The sequence below is a fragment of the Microcaecilia unicolor genome, chromosome 11 (assembly GCF_901765095.1).
Source record: "Microcaecilia unicolor chromosome 11, aMicUni1.1, whole genome shotgun sequence".
Lineage (NCBI taxonomy): Eukaryota > Metazoa > Chordata > Amphibia > Gymnophiona > Siphonopidae > Microcaecilia > Microcaecilia unicolor.
In genome coordinates this window covers 94,679,181-94,700,289 of record NC_044041.1, presented here as the reverse complement: position 1 = coordinate 94,700,289, position 21,109 = coordinate 94,679,181, and the positions used below count along the sequence as shown (strand labels likewise).

Here is a 21,109-nt window from a genome sequence, read left to right as displayed (position 1 = left end):
TATGCATGAGATCTATTGCGTGCATTGCATCCATTGTATGCAAATAGATCTCATGAATATTCATTGTGGAAATCCTGAAACCCAATCTGGCGAGGGTCAAAGTTGGACACCCCTACTCTAAGCTGTGCAGGGGTCCTCCATCTACATTCCTGCCACTGGGGGAGGGGTGTTGTTTCAGTATCATATGTTCAGTAGCAAGGGATAGGCAAGGTCTGCAGGACTCCAGAGGACCTGCTTGTCTCTAGTGATTGAAAACATGATATCGAAACACCTCCTCTCACTGGCAGCAATGAGTTTGGAGGACTCTTGAACTGCTTAGAAGGAACATTGGCCTGTTTACACCATGACAGGGGAAGGCATAAATGAGCTTACCTAAGTGTGGCAAGCTACACTCTTAACTTACAGTTTTCTATAAGTTACACATGAATGATGAAGATGTGCCTGTGCCCCTCCCATGCTCTGCCCCCTTGCAGTTAAGGAACTTACATGCCTTGTTTCAGAATAGCGCATAAGTGCCAATTTTTGCGACACATGTGCAAAGGCATGTGTTACTATGTCACAAAATGTCTAGCCACTCACCTGGGGTTACCCTGCGGCCACTTAGAGTGTCTATCCTCGGCACAGCTCAGATCCTCCTGCACCTGCCGCTTCTGCTCTACACCAGCACCCTCTTCCCACTGACTGGTTCACAACTGCCTCTGGGTGAATCTCCCGCTCCCAAATTATCCTCCTAGTGATTTCTAGGTTACTGTGGCCACACTCCCAGTGGTCCCACAGTTCTCAGAAAGCGCTCACAGACCCAACACACAAGTAGCTGAAAAATGGATCAATTAGAAAACTAACTAAACATTTGCATACTTCCTAGAAAGTACCTGGGGAGATCAGGGCATATGAGCTTCAGCAAAGAGATCTCTCTCTCTCTCTCTCTCTCTCTCTCTCTCTCTCTCTCTCTCTCTCTCTCTCTCTATCACTACAGGCATGTCCTATTATCTGTGTGCCAACTAGTCCTATTATCTGTGTGCCAACTAAAATAAAGAGAAGTCAGTCCTCTGTAACAACTTTAAACATGCACTATCTGCTGGCCAAACTAGAGAAATAATCTTCAGAATTAATTTAGGCAGGAAAATATCCAATACATTTTACAGGCTTAAAACACACCATTTTTTCAGAAACTGCACACATCCAGTTATAGAATTGCCCTTTGACTTGTTATAAATCATCAAGGACTTGTCATTGGAACAATGTTAAGCAACTGAGGAAAAGTGACATCAAGTTTTATCCATAATAAATCCATCCCTCCCCCCACCATCCGTTCCCAGTCTTGTCCCCCCCAACCTTCCTAACTACTAGATTGTTACTAAGTGCTTTGTAAATCCTATCAACACCCTTCCCCCACCTTCTGAAAAAAAGTTCCAAATTGTTCAACAAGGCTGAGCTAACTTGCATTGTTAAAGTTCCCAAGTAAGGGTCCCAGGTCTTGGCAAAGTGTTTTCTAGACGTTATACCTGCAGTTTCAACAGATGTTCTCTCCAGGTGCAATAATTCACCCATCTGATTTCACCAGAACAACAAAACCGGTGGTATTCATTCATCCGTTGTAGCATAATGCATTGATTAGTTATTGGGCATGCTTTGCGTTTAATTTTTTTAAAATGTTCATTTTATATGGTAAGTTCTTCCTCCTGCCTGGTGTGAAAATGATGAGGCTTGTGTGATAATGAAGCTCCCACCTCAGGATCCCAGGTCCCTCTTTCACTCAGGGTGAGCTGGTTCTCAGTATGCAGATTTTATGCAAATTAATCTACTACCCTTTTCTGCTCAGGGTGACCTGCTTCTCACAAGGCAAACATAGTCAGCATAGTCAGGTCTCACCAATCAGGTTATTTGCAAACACATCTTTATTTCAGCCTCTGGGGCACACTTCTTTTAGCTTAAAACACTTTCACAAGCTTTAACAGTTCTTCCAGCTTAACCATTTCTTCCTACTCAGTGCAATCTTCCATTTTAAACATTTCTTCTTGCACAGTTCATTATCCATAGATTTCTTCCCCCTGAGCCCTCTCACACAGCCATTTGGGCTCAGTCTTAACTCAGTCCCTGGACACACAGTCCCTCCTTGTAGCACCCAGCTCTAGACACACAGTCTTTTCTCCTGGGACACACATTACCTCTTCACTGTTCTAGACACAGCCTTCTCATCTGGGACACACAGTACCTCTTTGAACACTCAGTTCTACCACCAGTCCAAAGGGCACAGCCAGTACTCCTCCTGGGGATCCTCCTGCCTCAGCTACCAGTCTTCCTCTGCAGCTGCTGGCTCTCTCCTCCCCCTCACAACTCAGGTGGGATATTAAAATGGTTAATAGCCAAACAGGACCCAGCCCATAACCTGCTGCACCTGTTTCTATCCCCAGGACTCTCCCCGGTCCTAGCGACCTCCTGCTATACATCCCCTTACTGGCTCCCTTTTGTGACTCACCCAGCCCTTCAGCAACTCACCTAGCCCTTCTCCCTGGACATTTTTAGGGGATCTGCGCCCTCTAGGGGCCTAACCAGGGTAGGACAGCCTCTTCCTTCTTACATACCCCCACCCTTAAGATATTTGCTGCTCAACCTCAGCCACTCTGTAAGCCTTTTCCACTGAGGAGCAGCAATTCTTCCAAGAGGGCATACACTTTTCCAGGCTCATCCCTGTTCTATCCCTGGGTCTCACCAACCCCCATCTAGGCTCCTCATCCCCCTCTTAGCACATCCCATGGCCCCGGGCCCCTCCCATTCACCAGGCCCGAGGGGTTTCCGCTGCAGCGGGCCCTTCCTGACCCTCTTCTCCTGCAGCCCCCTCCCGCCTCTTGGGCCACCCGACGCTACCATGAGCCCTCCGAGGGAGGGGTCACCTAGCCCGCCTAGGTCCCTTATCTTTCTCTTAGCACCTCACATGGCTTGGCCCATCCCCCCGTTCCCGGGGACCTGAGGTGCCTAACCGCAGCAGGTCCTGTCTGACCCTCCAACTGCAGCCACCTCCTACCGCCTGGGGCTTCCGACCTCACCACGATCCCTCCGAGAAAGGGGTCACCTGACGACTCTTCTCTTAGCACCACACATGGCCCGGGCCCTTCCCTCTCACTAGGGTGCCCGCCACTACCATGCTCCCCCAGGCTGGGACCCCTGCAGTAGGTCCCTTTTGACCCTCCCCCTGCAAGTCCCAAAACCTGGTTCTTAATGTCCAGCTTTATTAGATCCTCTCCAGCGGTAGTTGACTCCGGTGAGTGCTGTGGCCTTCTCCTCTCCGGCTTGAACTTTTCTCCGGCTTCTCAGGCCTCCATCCTTCCTGGCCGTCCGATGGGGTGCAGCCTGCAATCACAACAAACAAAATCCAAGTGTGGCCTGTTTTCTCTCCTGGCCCCCTCACTTGTGCTGCACCTCCCTGTGTGTCCGCCCCCCCCTCCTGGGAAGGGGTTTGTGGCCTCCTCCATCCCCTACAGCCACTCCCTAGCCTCCAGTTCTCACTTACGTATCCACCTTCACCTCCCCCCTAAATACCCTTTACCTGGGGTAGGTGAGCAAAGCGCTTTTGCTAGTGTTGGCCCCCTCGACGGGCTTCTGGAACCTCCAGGGACACCTCCATCTCACGCTGACCCCTCATCTGGTCTGATCTGGACTCCACTGCTCCCGCATGGATGTTCAGTGAAGATCCCACCACTGCCACCATTTGTGAAAATGATGAGGCTTGTGTGATAATGAAGCTCCCACCTCAGGATCCCAGGTCCCTCTTTCACTCAGGGTGAGCTGGTTCTCAGTATGCAGATTTTATGCAAATTAATCTACTACCCTTTTCTGCTCAGGGTGACCTGCTTCTCACAAGGCAAACATAGTCAGCATAGTCAGGTCTCACCAATCAGGTTATTTGCAAACACATCTTTATTTCAGCCTCTGGGGCACACTTCTTTTAGCTTAAAACACTTTCACAAGCTTTAACAGTTCTTCCAGCTTAACCATTTCTTCCTACTCAGTGCAATCTTCCATTTTAAACATTTCTTCTTGCACAGTTCATTATCCATAGATTTCTTCCCCCTGAGCCCTCTCACACAGCCATTTGGGCTCAGTCTTAACTCAGTCCCTGGACACACAGTCCCTCCTTGTAGCACCCAGCTCTAGACACACAGTCTTTTCTCCTGGGACACACATTACCTCTTCACTGTTCTAGACACAGCCTTCTCATCTGGGACACACAGTACCTCTTTGAACACTCAGTTCTACCACCAGTCCAAAGGGCACAGCCAGTACTCCTCCTGGGGATCCTCCTGCCTCAGCTACCAGTCTTCCTCTGCAGCTGCTGGCTCTCTCCTCCCCCTCACAACTCAGGTGGGATATTAAAATGGTTAATAGCCAAACAGGACCCAGCCCATAACCTGCTGCACCTGTTTCTATCCCCAGGACTCTCCCCGGTCCTAGCGACCTCCTGCTATACATCCCCTTACTGGCTCCCTTTTGTGACTCACCCAGCCCTTCAGCAACTCACCTAGCCCTTCTCCCTGGACATTTTTAGGGGATCTGCGCCCTCTAGGGGCCTAACCAGGGTAGGACAGCCTCTTCCTTCTTACACTGGTGACTTTGTTGCCCACAGGCCCTTCAGCCACTTTGAGATTTGAGTTTTCTAACCTTGTAGCTTTGTGGGAACATCCATGTTTGATGAGATACCTCTGGCCCCATTTTTCTCTTGTCTTTAATGGTTCACATCTCATTGAATCCCGCAGGAGGAGTATCAGAGCGAAGGAATCAGCTGGCACAACATTGACTATACCGATAATGTGGGCTGCATTCACCTGATCAGCAAGAAACCAACAGGCCTTTTCTATCTCCTGGATGAAGAAAGCAAGTAAGCCACACAGATTCTGTTGGTGGTGATGATTGGGGGTGGGGGGGGGGGAGCCAGTGGTGTGCTGGAGCGGGCTCTCACGGGCTCGCGAGAGCCGTTTGTTAAGTTTTTAAGAATTTTGGGAGCCGGTTGTTAAAGTAGGCCTCCGCATGGCTATTCTAACAACTGACTCCCAAAATGTAGGCTTGGTCCCCCTCCTGAATTCTCTTTTACTTTGCTGGCAGTGATGCTGGCCCCACCAGCCAAGTAAATAGACTGCTGCTGCTCCCTGCTCCTTGTTTCTGACTCTGAGCATCAGGCTGGGACTTTTCATGCAAGTGCAAGAAGGTTCCATCATGCTGCTCAGAGCCAGAAACAAGCAGCAGAGAATGGTGGCAGTCCATTTATTGGCTGGTGGGGCTCGGTAAAGGTTTGCCTAGTGTGCCCGCACAAGGGAGGGGAGAGAGAGGCATGTATTCCCCCCCTCCCCCCAAATTTCAGGGCCGGCTATGTCCGGAGAGAAAGCCCGTTGTTAAAATTTTACCAGCACACCCCTGGGGGGAGCCAGCCGAGGACAAGCACTGTTTTAGTGCAGGAGACCACATTCTAACTTCAGTCCTCTTCTAACTTCCATATCCAGAAATGTTTAAAATGGCACTGCTATATAGACCATCTAGATTGGAGAAGGAATGTCCAAGTTGGGATTGTTCAGAATTTGCAGTGGATTTATGAATCTGTGAAAAACATATAATACATGTATCTGGTGCAGATGTAGTGAGTACAGCTGTTTTACGAAAGTACATTCAGAAAAAGAGCACATCAGGGCTCTGGGTATGAAGATGTCGGCACTTAACCATGTAAACGGGGGATTTTGCAGTCTGCATGTCTGTGTGATATTTATGTATATGGGCACTGGATTCTGCAAAACTGGTACAAATCTGGTACAAAGAACATATCTACTATAATAAAACTCACCCTCAACGTTCTGAGGACACTGACGTCAGTGAAGCCAAGCTCTGACTTCCTTCAAAAAGGTTCGTGGTAGTGAAGCCACCAAAATCGCTCCGGGCCCCACCTTCGAGGGCGGAGCAATGGCAGAACAATGAAGGGGTTGACAGGGAGGGAGGCGGGGGGGGGGGGGGGGGAAATTGCTCCGGGCCTCGCCCTTGAGGGCGGAGCAATGGCAGAACAACGAAGGGGTTGGCAGGGAGGGAGGGGGGGGTGGGAAATCGATCCGGGCCCTGCCCTCGAGGGCGGAGCAATGGCAGAACAACGAAGGGGTTGGCAGGGAGGGAGGCGGGGGGAGGGTGGGAAATCGCTCTGGGCCCCGCCCTCGCGTCAAACGTCATGATGTTGGGGGCGGAGCAATGCCAGAACAACGAAGGGGTTGGCCAGGAAGGGAGGGGGGTGTTGGCGACAAAAACCTTGCTAGGGCCCGTTTCATTTGGTCTGAAATGGGCTTCTTTTACTAGTGTTCATATAATTGTGACAAATTTGTAAACCCCCAAACACCTACTTGCTCACTTCCCGCCCCCCTTACCCCAACACACCTACCTTCCGCTCCCCACCCCCCTTACCCCAACATACCTACCCGCCTGCTCTCCTCCCCCCTTACCCCCACACACACGCACCTGCTTCCCTCCCCCCCCCCCTTATCGGATTAATTGGTCTATACCTCCACCATAAGGAGATCTTTAATTCAGCCAAACCACATAGTCTTGGTTCTTTAGGCCACATGAGAAATTAAACAGTGTAACAAAACTATGTTTATCCCCTTCCCATAACTACTCCAGAGTTTGCTTTTGAACATCAGAGAGGTGTTTAAATGTACAATTCCCCCCCCCCCCCCAATCCCTCCTCTGAAACCCGGGTCCAAGTGAGCAGTTACGTGACAGATGGGCTGCAGTGGAGCTTTTCAGGGGCTTCAACAACTTCTGAAATTTAGAACAAGGACAGTGCCAGGCAGACTTCTATGGTTTGTGCCCTGAACATGACAAGGACAAATCAAGATCAGGTATTATACATATGATTTTGACGTGATACTTCATTACATATGGAATCTTGTTGGGCAGACTGGATGGACCTTACAGGTCTTTGTCTGCCGTCATGTACTATATTACTATGAAACTGAACTTAGGTGTTATTCTGTAAACTTAGCTCCTAAATGCTGTAGCATACAACTACAAAGGGACTGTGCACATGGGCAGGTCAGGGGCGTGTCTAGCGCACATAAGTTATAGAATATTATCATGAGCACAACTCTCAGCTTTACACCAGCCTTTGAAAGTTAGGCACGCGCATATACCGACTTAAACTCTATTCTATAGCGGCATGTTTACGCATAATTGCCGTTACAGAACTGATGCTTAGTGCTCATGTTTTGCATGTCTAATTTTTGGCACGCTTTCTTGAATCTACCCCACAGTGTAGTGTTTCATTTCCACTCTGTTTTTTTTTTCTCTCATTTGTTTTTTTTAATGTAGTTTCCCTCGTGCCACTCACCAGACGCTGTTGGCCAAGTTCAAGCAGCAGCATGAAGAGAACAAGTTTTTTGTGGGGACACCAGTAATGGAACCTGCTTTTGTCATCCGTCACTTTGCAGGGAAAGTGAAGTACCAGATCAAGGTAGGTGCCGTGGCTGTGGTCGGGCTATGGCTCTTGCTTTCAAAGGGCTTCCAACTTGCCCCTTGCAAACTTATAACATTGGGGTACAAGAGAAACATGTCGCCACAGCATGAAAATAAGTCAAGACAGTGGAAAAGGACCACTATAGCAGGACAGAAGTCCTAAATGCCCAGCTTGGCCAAGTTTTAGCTTGATATGTCCAGACAGAGTGTTTAATTTGTTTTAAATGCTGTTTTATTGTTTTGTAGGTCTTATTGATTTTATGTTTATTTTACAGATTTTATGTAATTTGTCTCTGATGTAGACTTAAGTGCCGAAACTTGGCCGTTGGGTGTTTTGAATATATTAATAAAGATCTGCAGTTTCTAAAACACTTCAGGAAAAGAAAAAATTGTGCTCTGCAATGATGTCTCTTTTCACATCTGGGCCTTAAAAGATCTTTATGCATTTGCCTCCCCGGGTGGATGTCATAGAAGCAGGTTTGTGATGGCCAGATTGTCTCTTGATTTCTAGAAAGACAGAAGAACCACGTTCCTATTCTGTGGCTGTGTTCTGTTGAGATCACGTCTAGAAGGCAACAGCCTGAAATTCCAGTATCACTTTAAGTCTTATTGGCAAAATAAGACTGAAAGGATCAGGAGTCATTTGCTTTACAGCCCTATTTCTGCCCTTTCAAACAAAGGAAAAAAGGCCTTTCAGCGTACACTGTGTGTCTGAATGCAAACATTGTGTTTTTGTATCTGTGCCTATGGCAGTGTCTCTTCTCCCCTAGCTGGCTGAGGTCTATAAGGGAAGCCTGGCTTAAATATTTAAAACCACTTCACTGCCTGCAAGAGATGAATGCTAGATCACTCGCAGTGCCACCACATGTTGCGGCATTGGCATCACCATGGATTTGCTAAGGGTTATTAAGATGATTCATGTTGGACTCTCTCAGCTTCAGTGGAGGCATCAGCAAGCAATTTTGGCAAATATGCAGGATTCCACATACTGCTGGCATAGTTGAGTAACTTGCACTGTACCTGCCACAACCCAGCTGGACTTTCTTTAGGGATGTCGCTGGAAGAGGGGAGTAGTGAGAGCAGGTCAAAAATAAAGAAAATCAACAAAATGGGAGGATCTGAAACCTTTATTGGACTAAGTGTTTTAATGACGCAAGCTTTCTGGGCTGCCAAGGTCCCTGCTGGGTGCTGCCTAAAGATGGGCTGCTCTTGACACTTCAGGCATGCTTCAAATATCCGTTAACCTTATGGAGCTCACCCAACAGTGACAGTGATATCATATGACATGAGATTTCCACGGGAGCAAAGCTGACAGGCTCCAAGGGGAGCAGCTTCCCTAAACAGAATCACTGCATCAGGTTTTACAGCTTGAAGAACTGAGCCTTTAAGATTTATTCACATCTGTGTTACTAAATCCGGGCATCCCAAGAAACAGCCAACAAAGAACCCTTGACATAGGCATAACGCCGAAGCATGGCCTGTGTCGGGTCGTCGATACCAGGGGCGTATCTGGACTCTGGCAGTAGGGGGTCCAGAGCCAGAGAGAGGGGGCACATTTTAGCCCCCCCCCCAACGACCCCCCCCTCCCGTCACTGCCGCCATTGCCAGAACCTCCCCACCAACGACTCTCCACCCCCCCCCCCCCCCCGCCGTCAACCCTCCCCCCCTGCTGTTGTTTACCTTTGCTGGCGGGGGACCCCAACCCCCCGCCAGCCAAGGTCCGCTTGCCGCCTTTTAAGATATTTCTTCAGCTGGCGGGGGACCCCAACCCCCGCCAGCCGACCCGACGTCTTTAAGGTTCTTCGGCCTCCGTGGCCGTGCTGTAGTTGACTGTTCAATCCAGTTCGGAGTCTGACGTCCCAGCACGTTGTCCTGCACGTACAACGTGCTGGGACGTCAGACTCCGAACTGGATTCAACAGTCAACTACAGCACGGAGGCCGAAGAAGAACTTTAAAGACGTCGGGTCGGCTGGCGGGGGTTGGGGTCCCCCGCCAGCTGAAGAAATATCTTTAAAGGCGGCAAGCGGACTTCGGCTGGCGGGGGGGTTGGGGTCCCCCGCCAGCAAAGGTAAACAACGGCAGCGGGGAGGGTTGACGGAGGTAGGGGGGTCCAGGGCAAAATCTGCGGGGGCCCAGGCCCCTGTGGCCCCACGCAGATACGCCCCTTGTCGATACAGTTTGCTTCCTATAATCCTCATTTATTTATTTATTGCACTTGTACCCCACATTATCCCACCTTTTTGCAGGCTCAATGTGGCTTACAGAGTAGGTTATGATAGAGACAGTACCTGATTTAAATACAATTGATTAAAAGTAGAGGTAAGAGAGGTGGTAGTTGGGCGTATGTATGGGTAGTATGACCAATTGCACTTCTTTTGATATGCTCTGCTTGCTGTGTTGTTTCCCTCTGTTCTGGCAATGAGCATGCCTTACTGAGTCAGACTAAGACCGTCAAACCTAGCATCCACTTTCCAACACTGGCCAATCTAGGTCAGAAGTACATGGCAGGATCCCAAAGAATGAATCCATTTCTTTTTACTTAATGCCTAAGGGATAAGCAGTGACTTTCCCAGGTCTATCTGGCTAATAATGGTTTATTGGCTTTTCCTCCAGAAACTTGTCTAAATCCTTTATTAAACCCGGCTATCTTGGATGTTCTCACCACATGTTCCGGCAACAAATTTCACAGTTATGAGATGGATGAAAAGATATTTCCTTCAATTACTTTCAAAAGCGATACTTATTAGTGCCATGGAGTGGCCCCTAGCCTTAGTACGATTTGAAACGTTTGAACAGCTATTAACTGTTTGGTCACTTCACCCCACTCATGATTTTACAAACCACAAGGTCTCTGGCCTCTAGCTGAGAATTGCTACTGGGGTGACTGAGCACAGAGGCTGAAAGGCTTAAAAATGGGGACTAGAGCCTTTATAGAGTTGCAAATACAGGCTCATAATTGTAATCCTGATAGAAATTCATTCTTTTGGTAATCCACCAGACTAATCAGAAACTGGCAAACCAGAAAATGAATGATTTGTTAGCCTTAAAAAGCGATCATCTCTGTCATGTTACTTTGCTGGGTTTGTTCTAACTCTTTGCTTCAGGCTCGGATTAACTAAATTGATTCTTAAGACCAGAGTTTACCTGGACCTTTTCAATTCTACATTTGCTCTAGGATTTCCGGGAGAAGAACACAGATTACATGAGACCAGATATTGTGGCCCTGCTGAGGAGCAGTGACAGAGCCTACATACGGGAGCTGATTGGCATGGACCCTGTTGCTGTGTTCCGCTGGGCGAGCCTCAGGGCCGCCATCCGAGCCATGGCTGTCTTCAACCAGGCTGCGCGAGAGCGGGCTCAGAAAACCGCAGGTACCAGTCAGAGTTTAATAAACCTGTGATTTCAAAAACTAACATTTGGGGATAATTTATGTCCTTACAGTCAATTATGTGTCTTGTAAATAGTACAGTGTATTAAGATTGCAAGGTATGTGATCTCTGGTTTGGGATGTTGGTAAGAGCTATAAAGGAAGGTTTACATGGAAGAGCATTGCCTAGGTGGGGACATAGAATTCTGTCTTGTTAAATTATTTTTAATCATTTCCAAGCCAAGCTGTCCTCAGTGTCTGACCAAACATATCTATCTTTTTTTTATTTTTTATTAATTTATCAGAAATATTTAACAAGTACAATACTTGAAAAGTAATACAGGCATATTAATTGACTAAAAAACTCAGTCAATAAACTATAAGAAAATTGGTATAAAAGAAAAAAAGAATATAAGCCTTCTTTAGACCACTACAATAGGAGAAGGAGATAAATTTTCAGGAGAGAATTTAAGGAATATTGTTAAATTGTATATAGTTTAACACACAATTAACCCGATTCATTAATACATTTATATCAATCTTTGAGATGAATTACTAAGCTGAAACCAACTTTTTTTGATTGATAAAGACATTTAGTTGTTCTGGTAAGAAGAAAATATATTTGAGCCCTAAATATTTAATCACACATTTACAGGGGTAATTCAAATAGAAAGATGCTCCTATGTCTAGGGCTTCTTTCCTAAGGGCTAGAAACTCTTTTCTTCTTTCCTGAGTTTGTCTTGTAATGTCCAGGTACATCCATATCTTTTTCCCATAGAATAAAGATTGTGATTTCTTAAAAAATAAGCGTTTAACAGCCTCCAAATCCTGTTCAAACACAAAGGATACCAACAAAGTCTTTCTTTCAGAATTTTCTGATATGGATGATTCTAGAATCTCAGTTAAATTTAACTTCAATTGTTTGTCATTTGCTTGAAGTGAAATTTGAGAATCTATCTCCAATTGAGGCTCTGAGATCTTTTTATTTGGTGCATAAAATATGTGATTTAATGGAGGAGTAAAGTCCAAACATATCTTTCTAAAGTGTCTCTGATTGCTTACTGTTCTTAACAGGTGTGGTACGGAAAGGCCCCCGAGTCCCTCTTGGAGAACTACAGAGAGCCAACATTCAAACGGAAAAAGTTTACCGGTGAGAAATGTAGGGTGTCTGGTGTACCTGAAAGCATCTGGGAAGCAAGGAGGAGAGCATGGCCTTGATCTTTCTAATGCTACGGCAATGGGTAGGAGACCCAGCTGGCCAGGAGAGTCATGAAATTTAGACTTAGGGTGGTTTCTTAGCTACAGCAACAATGTTGTGAAAGGTGACCACACCAGTACTATCTATTTAGGTCTTAGGCTTGCCATTCAGCAGCTTCTTCATTTAAGGGCCAATTATCACCAATGAATGGGTAATGTTTAGCACCACCTTACCCCTAGCTCAACCCATTATTAAACAGAATATATCTGGCCATTTAAGGGGTTGATTCTAGGACAATGTGCCTGTATATAGGCACTCAAAGGGCACCTGTTGAGCACTTATTCTATAAGGGAATTTACTCTATAGAACAGTAGTGAAAGAAGTGAAATACAAGCCTAAACTTTAAGGACGAGTGGTTAGTTAAGTGCTTGTGTCTAAATGCCAGAAAGACACATGTAACTTAACAGTATTCTACATGTTACATGTGCGAGTCCCTCCCACACTCCACCCAGACTCCGTCTACGTGTATGTCCATCTGTCAAATATGCACTATATAATATCCCCCTAATTCTATAAACCTGTGTGCTTAACGCTTAGTGCATAGAATAAATCAGTTGCACGCAGAACTTCATTGTTAAATTAGCTGATAATTAGTGTTAACCAGTAATTGGCTCTAGTTTTCAGTTACAGGTGTAAACTACCCTTAGTTGGGGTCATGGACCTGGGAGGAGAGGGGCAGGTCAGAGGCCTGCTTAACATTTATACGCGCAGGTTATAGAAATACTGCCAGCAGTTAGGCTTGATAATTTACACCAGCCATTCAGCTAGCTGCCATGCTTGCGCCTAAATTAGGTGCGTTACTGTGAACTTACGCTAGTATTCTATCATGGAAATTACACACACAATTGCCAAGGTAAAATTTGCACTTAGGTGCCAGGATGATGAGTGCTAACTCTAGGCAACCTGTAGAGAGTTGCTTACTTTATTTATTTTTTGTCTATTAGATTGTAAGCTCTTTGAGCAGGGACTGTCTTTCTTCTATGTTTGTGCAGCGCTGCGTATGCCTTGTAGCGCTATAGAAATGCTAAATAGTAGTAGTAGTAGTACCCTAGAAGTGGAATTTTTGGCATTTAGGTGCGTATGTGCCAGTACTTCAATCCAGGAGCAGCCCAAGGCAATCTGTCACCCGAGGCAGGGATGAAATGCTGCCCGTCCGCATCCTGCACCCAATCTAGCAATATCTCCCCCTTCCCTGTGCTTACCTTTATTTATTTATTTATTGACAAAAGGCGACATCTGCAGCGATTCCCATAGGCTGCCCTGCCACCGGCACCAGCCTCTTCACTACTGTGTCCTGCCTCTGAGGAATCAGGAAGTTACGTCTAGAGGTGGACCGCAGTGGGAGAAGAGGCTGGTGCTGGCGGCAGGGCAGCCAATGAATTAGCCACTGCCGCCTTTTGGAAAAGAAACAAATAAGGTAAAGGGTTGAGGACTGAGGAGAGAGTGCTGCTCCTGGAGCATGCCGCCTGAGGCCTAATGGTAGGGCCGCCACTGTTCCAGTCATTTATATGCTGTTTGACACATAACATTAGTACTTACTGAATAGAAATACCTCCCATATGGTTTAAAGAGCTCAATATTTGTATAATTTTTGAAAATCGATAGACAAGCAAGTTAAGCGTTTGCCACTTGGGCCAGCGAACGCCTAGTTTGCTTTGAATATTGGCCTGTCTAATGTTTTAAAACCTATTATTAAAGGGCATCTGAGTTCTTTAGAACAGAGATTTTCAACCTTTTTCATCTCATGGCACACTTACACGGCACTAAAATTGTCAAGGCATACCCCTACACATGATGCAGCATTTTACCTTTCCCACCCCCACCCGAACCTCTGGTCATTTGACCTTCTTCCCCCTCCCACTCATAGTCCAGCATTTTACCGTCTCTTCCCTTACAAAGGGTCCATCATTTAGCTTCTCTCCCCCACCCCTCCCACCCCCCACAAATAGCCCAGCATTTACCTTTTCTTCCCCCCACAGCCACAAAAATAGTCTAGCATCTCTGACTCCTGTCCCCTCTCCAACTGGTGACCAGGCATCTCCCCTTGTCTCTATTCCCCCCCCCCCCCCCCCCCCCCCCGTATCGTTTGAAAGTTTTATTGTCTCTAGCAATTGATGGCAGCAAGCAACGATTTCATACAGCATTCTCGTGCCAGTTCCACAACCTTCTCTCACACACTTCCCACTTTTGTGGAAACAGGAAGTTAACGTCAGAGAAAAGGCTCCAGGGTTGGTGCAAGCAGGCTGTATGAATCGCTGCTCCCTGCCACCGAGTGCTAGAGACAAAAAAAACTTAGAGGCAGATGCACTAAAGCTAAATGAGCCTTTAATGACCCTCCAACGAGGAAAATTTGATCCGTTGCATGCATCAAAGGGCTTTTACCGAGGAAGCCAGCAGCTAACGAAAACGGAATGGAGATGAGCAATTAGTGTGAAAACCCCATTGAAACGACATGCACTAACCTTTTCCGATTGCCTTTACGCAGGAAAAAGGCAGGAAATCTAACGAGAGGTCTGGACCTCTCGTTAGGACAGCTCTGTGCCAGGAAAAATCATTAAGTGAAAAAATAAACAAACTTTGAGCCAATCCCAGCGCATTAGCAGAGCTAAAAGCGCTGTGATTGGTCCAAAGGACGTCAGAAAACACATCAAATAAAAAAAATTAAAAAAGGATCGGGAGAGGGCAAGGGCGCTCATCAGGAGCGTCCTGTATGGACGGCCTTGCCCCCCCCCCCCCCCCCCCCCGCTGCTCCCCACTTTCCGCCGCTCCCCCCCCCTCCCCCCCACCCGAAAAAGCAAAATGCTAGCTACCCCGGTCCCCCTCCCTTCCTGTTCCTGTGTTCTGCAGAGCTAACTCCGCCTCCCGTCATTCTTTCGCCCCGTGCCCCGCCCCCGCTGCCCCCCCTGAGGTCGACTACGCCGCTCCCCCCCTCCACCGAGACCCCCCTCCCTATTAACGACCCGAGCAGCGCCTCTCACCTCTTTCAGAAGCGCTGCACGGGCAGGAAGATCTTTTGTGTTGGTTGTAGAGTCTCCATGACGTCTCTTCTTCCCTGGCCTAGGCCCCGCCTCCTCCTGACGTAACCTACGTCAGAAGGAGGCGGGGCCTGGGCCAGGGAAGAAGAGACGTCATGGAGACTCTACAACCAACACAATAGATCTTCCTGCCCGTGCAGCGCTTCTGAAAGAGGTGAGAGGCGCTGCTCGGGTCGTTAATAGGGAGGGGGGTCTCGGTGGAGGGGGGGAGCGGCGTAGTCGACCTCAGGGGGGCAGCGGGGGCGGGGCACGGGGCGAAAGTGACGGGAGGCGGAGTTAGCTCTGCAGAACACAGGAACAGGAAGGGAGGGGGACCGGGGCAGCCAGCTAGCATTTTGCTTTTTCGGGGGGGGGGGGAGCAGCGGGGGGGGGGGGGGCAAGGCCGTCCATACAGGACGCTCCTGATGAGCGCCCTTGCCCCCTCCCGATCCTTTGTTTTTGGATTTTGCTGACCGGGTAGCCACGTGTATGTGTTGTGGCTTTTTTTTTTGTTTGTTTTTACGTTTGCAGCATGCGCAGAGCAGCCAGCAAAACGCTTGGCTGCTCTGCGCATGATTTAGGGGCCGATTACCGATGTGTATTGTGATTCTTTGATACATTGTACGTTTGAATACCGATCTGAGCATGTGTGACTTTTTTTTTTGGTGCATTCTTCGTTTTTTAAAAATCGTTAGGGACTTTAACGATTTTGATTTTTTTACGTTTGGTTGCTGCATCTGCCCCTTAGTCCATTCTGGCACAAATTAAGCTGGTCCAACTCCTGTGGCACACCTGGGGAGTAGCTGTGGCACACCGGTTGAAAAATGCTGCTTTAGAATGTTTTGTTCCTGATGCCATATTTGCACTTTCACTGATGTGACATCACAAAGACAGCCTTGTCAGTTGGTTACTCTCTGGTGCGTGGACATATACTAGTAATGAGTTTGTACACACCTAGGATAGACAACACTTCCCGTACCCCTTGACACTTTCAGGCAGCTAATTATATAAACCAGCCAAGCTGTGCCAAAGAGGATGGGATCTGGATGCAGTGATTTGAGTTTTTCAGCAGACAACTATCTTTACCATCCTTTTTTCAGGGGAGTGATTTACTTGTAATTCTAATATGCCATCCCAGGTACACTGACCCTGAAAGTGAGAATTTTCTGGGAGAGAGGAGACAGGATGCTTGTGGGAGCTCATGAAGTTTTAGAGGGGGTAGTTGGTGGTAAATTCAGGAACTTAAAATTGCCTTCCCCTTTGGGGATAGTACCTTTATCCAGAGAGGTGGGGGCATGATTACACTTTGCACAATGCCACAGGGAGTTTCACTTTCAAAATGTGCTTTGTCTGTTCATAGATACAGAGTAACCACAGACCTGTGAACTCCCCATCGCGCAATACAGGACGTGTAAAACTCGGTGATTCTGAGCACTGTCCTTTCTGGTAGTTTTGGACTGGAATTCACCATAGGGTGTTCTGCATTTTTTCCCTTTTGCAGCCGCTCTGTACTTGATTTCTCATTTGATTGCACTGAGGATTTCGATATTGATGTTTTCGAAGACATCATTACACTTTACGAAAGCAAGAAGTAAGTGGATGTGTAGCAGCCTGACATCCAGGGGAGGGGATGAAGCGCTTCCAGTTTAAGACAAAAGCTTTTGAAAATGGCCAGCATACAGAGAGCAAGAGACATGAAACACTAGAGAGACAGTGACAGATGGGCTCTTTTCCATAAGGACACAGCAAACACTTGCCCTCTCCATTGTGATCCAAAAATGATCAACTGTATCCAAGCAGAATGTGGTAAATACTTATTGGGCTATGGTGCCTACATCTGTCATCCTCAGAGCACTTGAGAAAATTTAATTCCAAGCAGGTGACATTTGTGACTTGCAAACCAATACTGTTCAGTGATAGCCAAATCCACAGTGTTCTGAGACTGAGTCAACCTCACTCTTAATATTTTTGGTTTCTAAAATTTTTGCGCAATAAGCTTTGGATTCTAAGTAGCTTCCAAAATGTGTTTGTATTTTGTTTAAAGAAATGAAACAAAGGTCTTTCTGTTGTCAGATTGACCGACACCTGGAATTATTTCACACTCCTCCTCCACTCCACCCCACCCCAAAACATTATAGACTGTGGAAGATGCAGGGATTTGTGACTGGGTCTCCAGCAGAAGTATATCCACTAACCATGCCATGCAGCTACATTACAAAAAGCTGCGCTTAATTATAGAAATCTTTGGCATTGCTGGGTGCCCAGAAACTTTTTTTTTTTTGTCATTTCTGTAGTCCCCTGGCTGTCTTCTGCCTAACAAGTAAATAAGTTACTTTCCTCCCCATCTCACCTTCCCCCCCAAAATATGAGTAAGTGGTAGGATCTTTCCTTTTCCTTCAGCATATTTGTTGTATATTTTAATATAGAGACTATGGCACAGGGATAATTTATTCCCAATTGATATAATATTACCGATAATAAGACCTCAACGAAAAAATGGAAATTGTGGGCTCCGAGGTGTTACATTCTGGCTCTCTGTGTGCTGGACGCTTACTCCCCTCTCTTGTTTCTATGGCTGGCGCCTCTGGGAGGCGGGCAGAACAGGTAAGTGGTGGCACATGGTTTGGATACTGGTCCCATACAAGAATGGTGCATGGTGCATGAGGACCCACTTGCTGGCACAGCCATTCAATGAAGCTCTTCTCCCAGGCTCACTCTTTTTTTTTTTTTTTTTTTAGAAACTTGTTTTGGTGATTAAACGAGGGAAGCCCTGTAATAGCACTGATGTGCAGTGTGTTTTGAGTTATGTCTACAGACTACCTACCCGTTTGGGTTTACAGTTTACAGAGATACAAGTTTATGATGTGTTGTAATAAGAGGAACAAGCAGATGATCAGAGAAATTAAGATCACATCCTGTTTTGCCCATGGACACCTCTTGTGACTTTAAAGAAGTCATTGCATCTCCCATCACTTCAGACCCCCCCAGATAAGTTGTTTGGGGCAAGGACTTGTTTCACGTGGATTCAGTTTGAGCCGCCTTGAGCGTCATTGGAAAGGTGAGCAAACCTCCCAAAATTATTGTGAGGTGTTATAGCTTTTAATGCAGTTTTGTACATTCTTCTTTTTTGGCTTATGCCAGTGGTGCCCTTATGTGCCATGCTGTGCTGCGATCTGTTCAGCCGGTCAGATTTGAGGATTTCCTGGTGTTTTGTCTTATTGCCCAGAACACATGATGAGACTGGAAGAGCAATTGGTGCACTCTGATGTGTGTGCATATTCTCTTCCATTTAGTAATACACCATTAGGATCTTAATGTCTCACTCATGCTTTGACAAAATCTCTGCATCATGGGTGTGGCATCAGAAAGTAGCCTTGGTTGCACTTATAAATAATCAGACTTCTAGACTGTCTTCCCTGTGTAGCTCAAGGTGGTTTACCCTGCTTCATTTTTTTTGTTTGTTTTCATGTTACTTATCTGCTATTCCACATTGATTTAAAGGAGCAGCACTGGGACAAGATCCTTCTGTTTCACTAGGGACAGGGATTCTGTTTAATGCCCTGTTTTCTTTCATGATTCTCTCTTCCTGTCTCTCTGTCTCTGCCTTTCCTTGTCATTTCACCCTCTGTATTACAATCAGGGATATGCATGCCCAAATCATCAAGAGTATCAAAGGACTGCCCTGGCAGGGCGAGGACCCCGGCAAGCTGCTCCGATCCCTGAGTCATCTCCAGCCATCTCGCTTCCAGTTCCTGTGAGTGTCCCTGCTGGTGCAGAATGACTTCTGTACATGTGCAACAGTGACTGGACATGCTTTGCTTTCCCTCCCCCGCCCGCATAGTGCAGTCGATGTGTGTGAGAGGGGGAAAATCACAGCAGGTTATTTCAGAGGAGGAGGCGATGGCATTTTAAGAGCAGCAGATGATACCAGTTAATGTGGGCAATGTTGCCTGTGCCCCTTGGGAGAAAAAGGAAAGCTGTTTTGCTTATAAGAGAGCCATATTGGCACGAGCGTGAGACTTGAGCCACTCTCAGGGCTGCCAACTGTCACCACATCGCATGACTGCCCCTTGTCATATTTCAGTCTGCACCACTTCTATCCGGAACTGCGTCGGAGCAGAGCCAGTTAGCGGTGAATAGTGACAGCTCTGGTGCACCCAGTGGGGGCACAGAGGAGGTGGAACTGTTCTCACAAGCATCTTATCACCAGCAAGTCTCTACGCTCTCGTGGTGGCCGCCAGCTTTCCAGTCCAAGTACTGTGCTAAAAATAGTAAAACCAGGGGTGAAGGTCAAATGGTACAGCAGTACCCAGTCTTATATTGGTAGAAATGGCGTTTGTAGAATGGGTTCTTGGGGCGCGTTGACTCCATGTTTGTCCTTTCCTTGTGCTCTGCTTTCTGGGAAATCTGTCTGATTCTGGTGTAACATGCATGCATGGCTTGCTAAAACTAATGATTATGTGATGAAACCCAGCCTCTGGCCTGAGTTTGAGCATCTGCACACATGCTGATCCACGAGTGCTTTTATCAAAGACATTTTGTGGTTAGATGCACTGAAAATGTCTATGTGCTTTTCACCTGCCATTTGTGCAGATGAAGTGGGTACTGGGGTAAAATATCATACCAAAATACCTCGGGGAAACCTTGCTGTAACGGCACATACTAAGAAAATCAGCATATAACTGGATAGGAGAGGACAATTTTCGGCCAAGCCAAGGCTTCGAAAATTGCCTTCACCCCTTCATTTATTAGACTTAATAATGCAGCTGTTTTTATAAATCACCTTTGCCTTTTTTTAACAGGAAAGCTAAAGGTGTACGGCAGAAGCAGACCATTCCCAAGGTAAGCCCGCGGAGTCCAAAACTACTAGTCACATCTCTGTCCATGAGGTGCTGTTGCATCTCTATAATAAAGTCTGTCTTTTTCTTCAAACAGGACGATGAGGGCTCAGTATTTAGTGGCAGTTATCCAGGTAGGAGTGGCTCCTACCTGGGAGTGCCACTCACTGGGGCCATACCTGGCTGATATAGTCCTGGTTTTACCACCCAGCTGTTGCACATGTACAATCTGATTTCACTCCCAGAATGAGTAGCAAAGGAAGCAGTCAATTGGTCAGAACGCTTGGACAGTGGTTTGGGAGAAAGTCCAGGGGGGAGGGCCATTGTTTTAAGTCTAAACTCTCTGGATGACCTTGATCCTGGTGTTTCATCTGCCGGCATCTCCAGGGATCCATCAAGGAGTTGATCTACCTCTGGCTGTCCTAGTGATCAAGTTTTAAATAAAGATATTCATGATAAAGAGGTTGATTAAATAAACAAGATGGTTCAGTTTTAACTAACAAGCAGTATGATTTAAATAAAGTGTCTTTGACGTTGCCATAATTGAGTTAGCACTCAATATAAAATTGTTAAAAAAATATATTTCCATTCCCTATCATCAAGCCGATCAATCCATAGATTGGTGGGTTGTGTCCATCTACCAGCAGGTGGAGATAGAGAGCAATTTTTTGCCTCCCTATATGTGGTCATGTGCTGCCGGAAATCCCCAGTATGTTCTCTATATAGCAGGTGTGTGGTCGCACAGCAGCAGCTCTGGCTAGGTCTCCAAGCCTAATTGTTTAGGTTTTATTGAGTACCTGGGATTGAGGGCTCTTCGTGAGCAAGTGAAAACCTGGTGGTGCCAGGTTCCTCCTTTTCTCCCCCCTCCCGCTGGCTCCGTTTAAAAAAAAAAAAAAAAAACCCCAGCAAAATAGACGTCCTTGAGAGAAAGACGTCCTTGGTTGCAGCTATTCACTGGGACTCCAAATCATTGCAGCTCGGAGCGAGAAGCAGGTAACTTACCTTTTCCTAGCGGGCAGGGGGTTCCCCGAACAGTCTCCACGTGGCTATGGCGTCGGATGGCAAGGGCACAAAAAGACGCTCCCCAGACCGCATGCGCGCGTCTAGCAGGGAAGCGGGGGGTTCAAAGGCATTGACGCCTTTCTTGGG

General features: G+C 46.9%; 1 protein-coding gene across 1 annotated transcript in view; it reads left to right on the top strand.

Annotated features, from left to right (window-relative positions):
- The window catches only part of MYO9B (myosin IXB), a 288,631-nt gene that overhangs the window by 170,634 nt on the left and 96,888 nt on the right, over positions 1-21,109 (top strand). Inside the window, exons 11-17 of the mRNA XM_030219714.1 lie at positions 4,755-4,876; positions 7,339-7,480; positions 10,659-10,854; positions 11,925-12,000; positions 16,624-16,713; positions 18,763-18,876; positions 19,925-19,964. Coding sequence (XP_030075574.1) covers positions 4,755-4,876; positions 7,339-7,480; positions 10,659-10,854; positions 11,925-12,000; positions 16,624-16,713; positions 18,763-18,876; positions 19,925-19,964 — 780 coding nt within the window. The remainder of the gene's footprint in view (positions 1-4,754; positions 4,877-7,338; positions 7,481-10,658; positions 10,855-11,924; positions 12,001-16,623; positions 16,714-18,762; positions 18,877-19,924; positions 19,965-21,109) is intronic.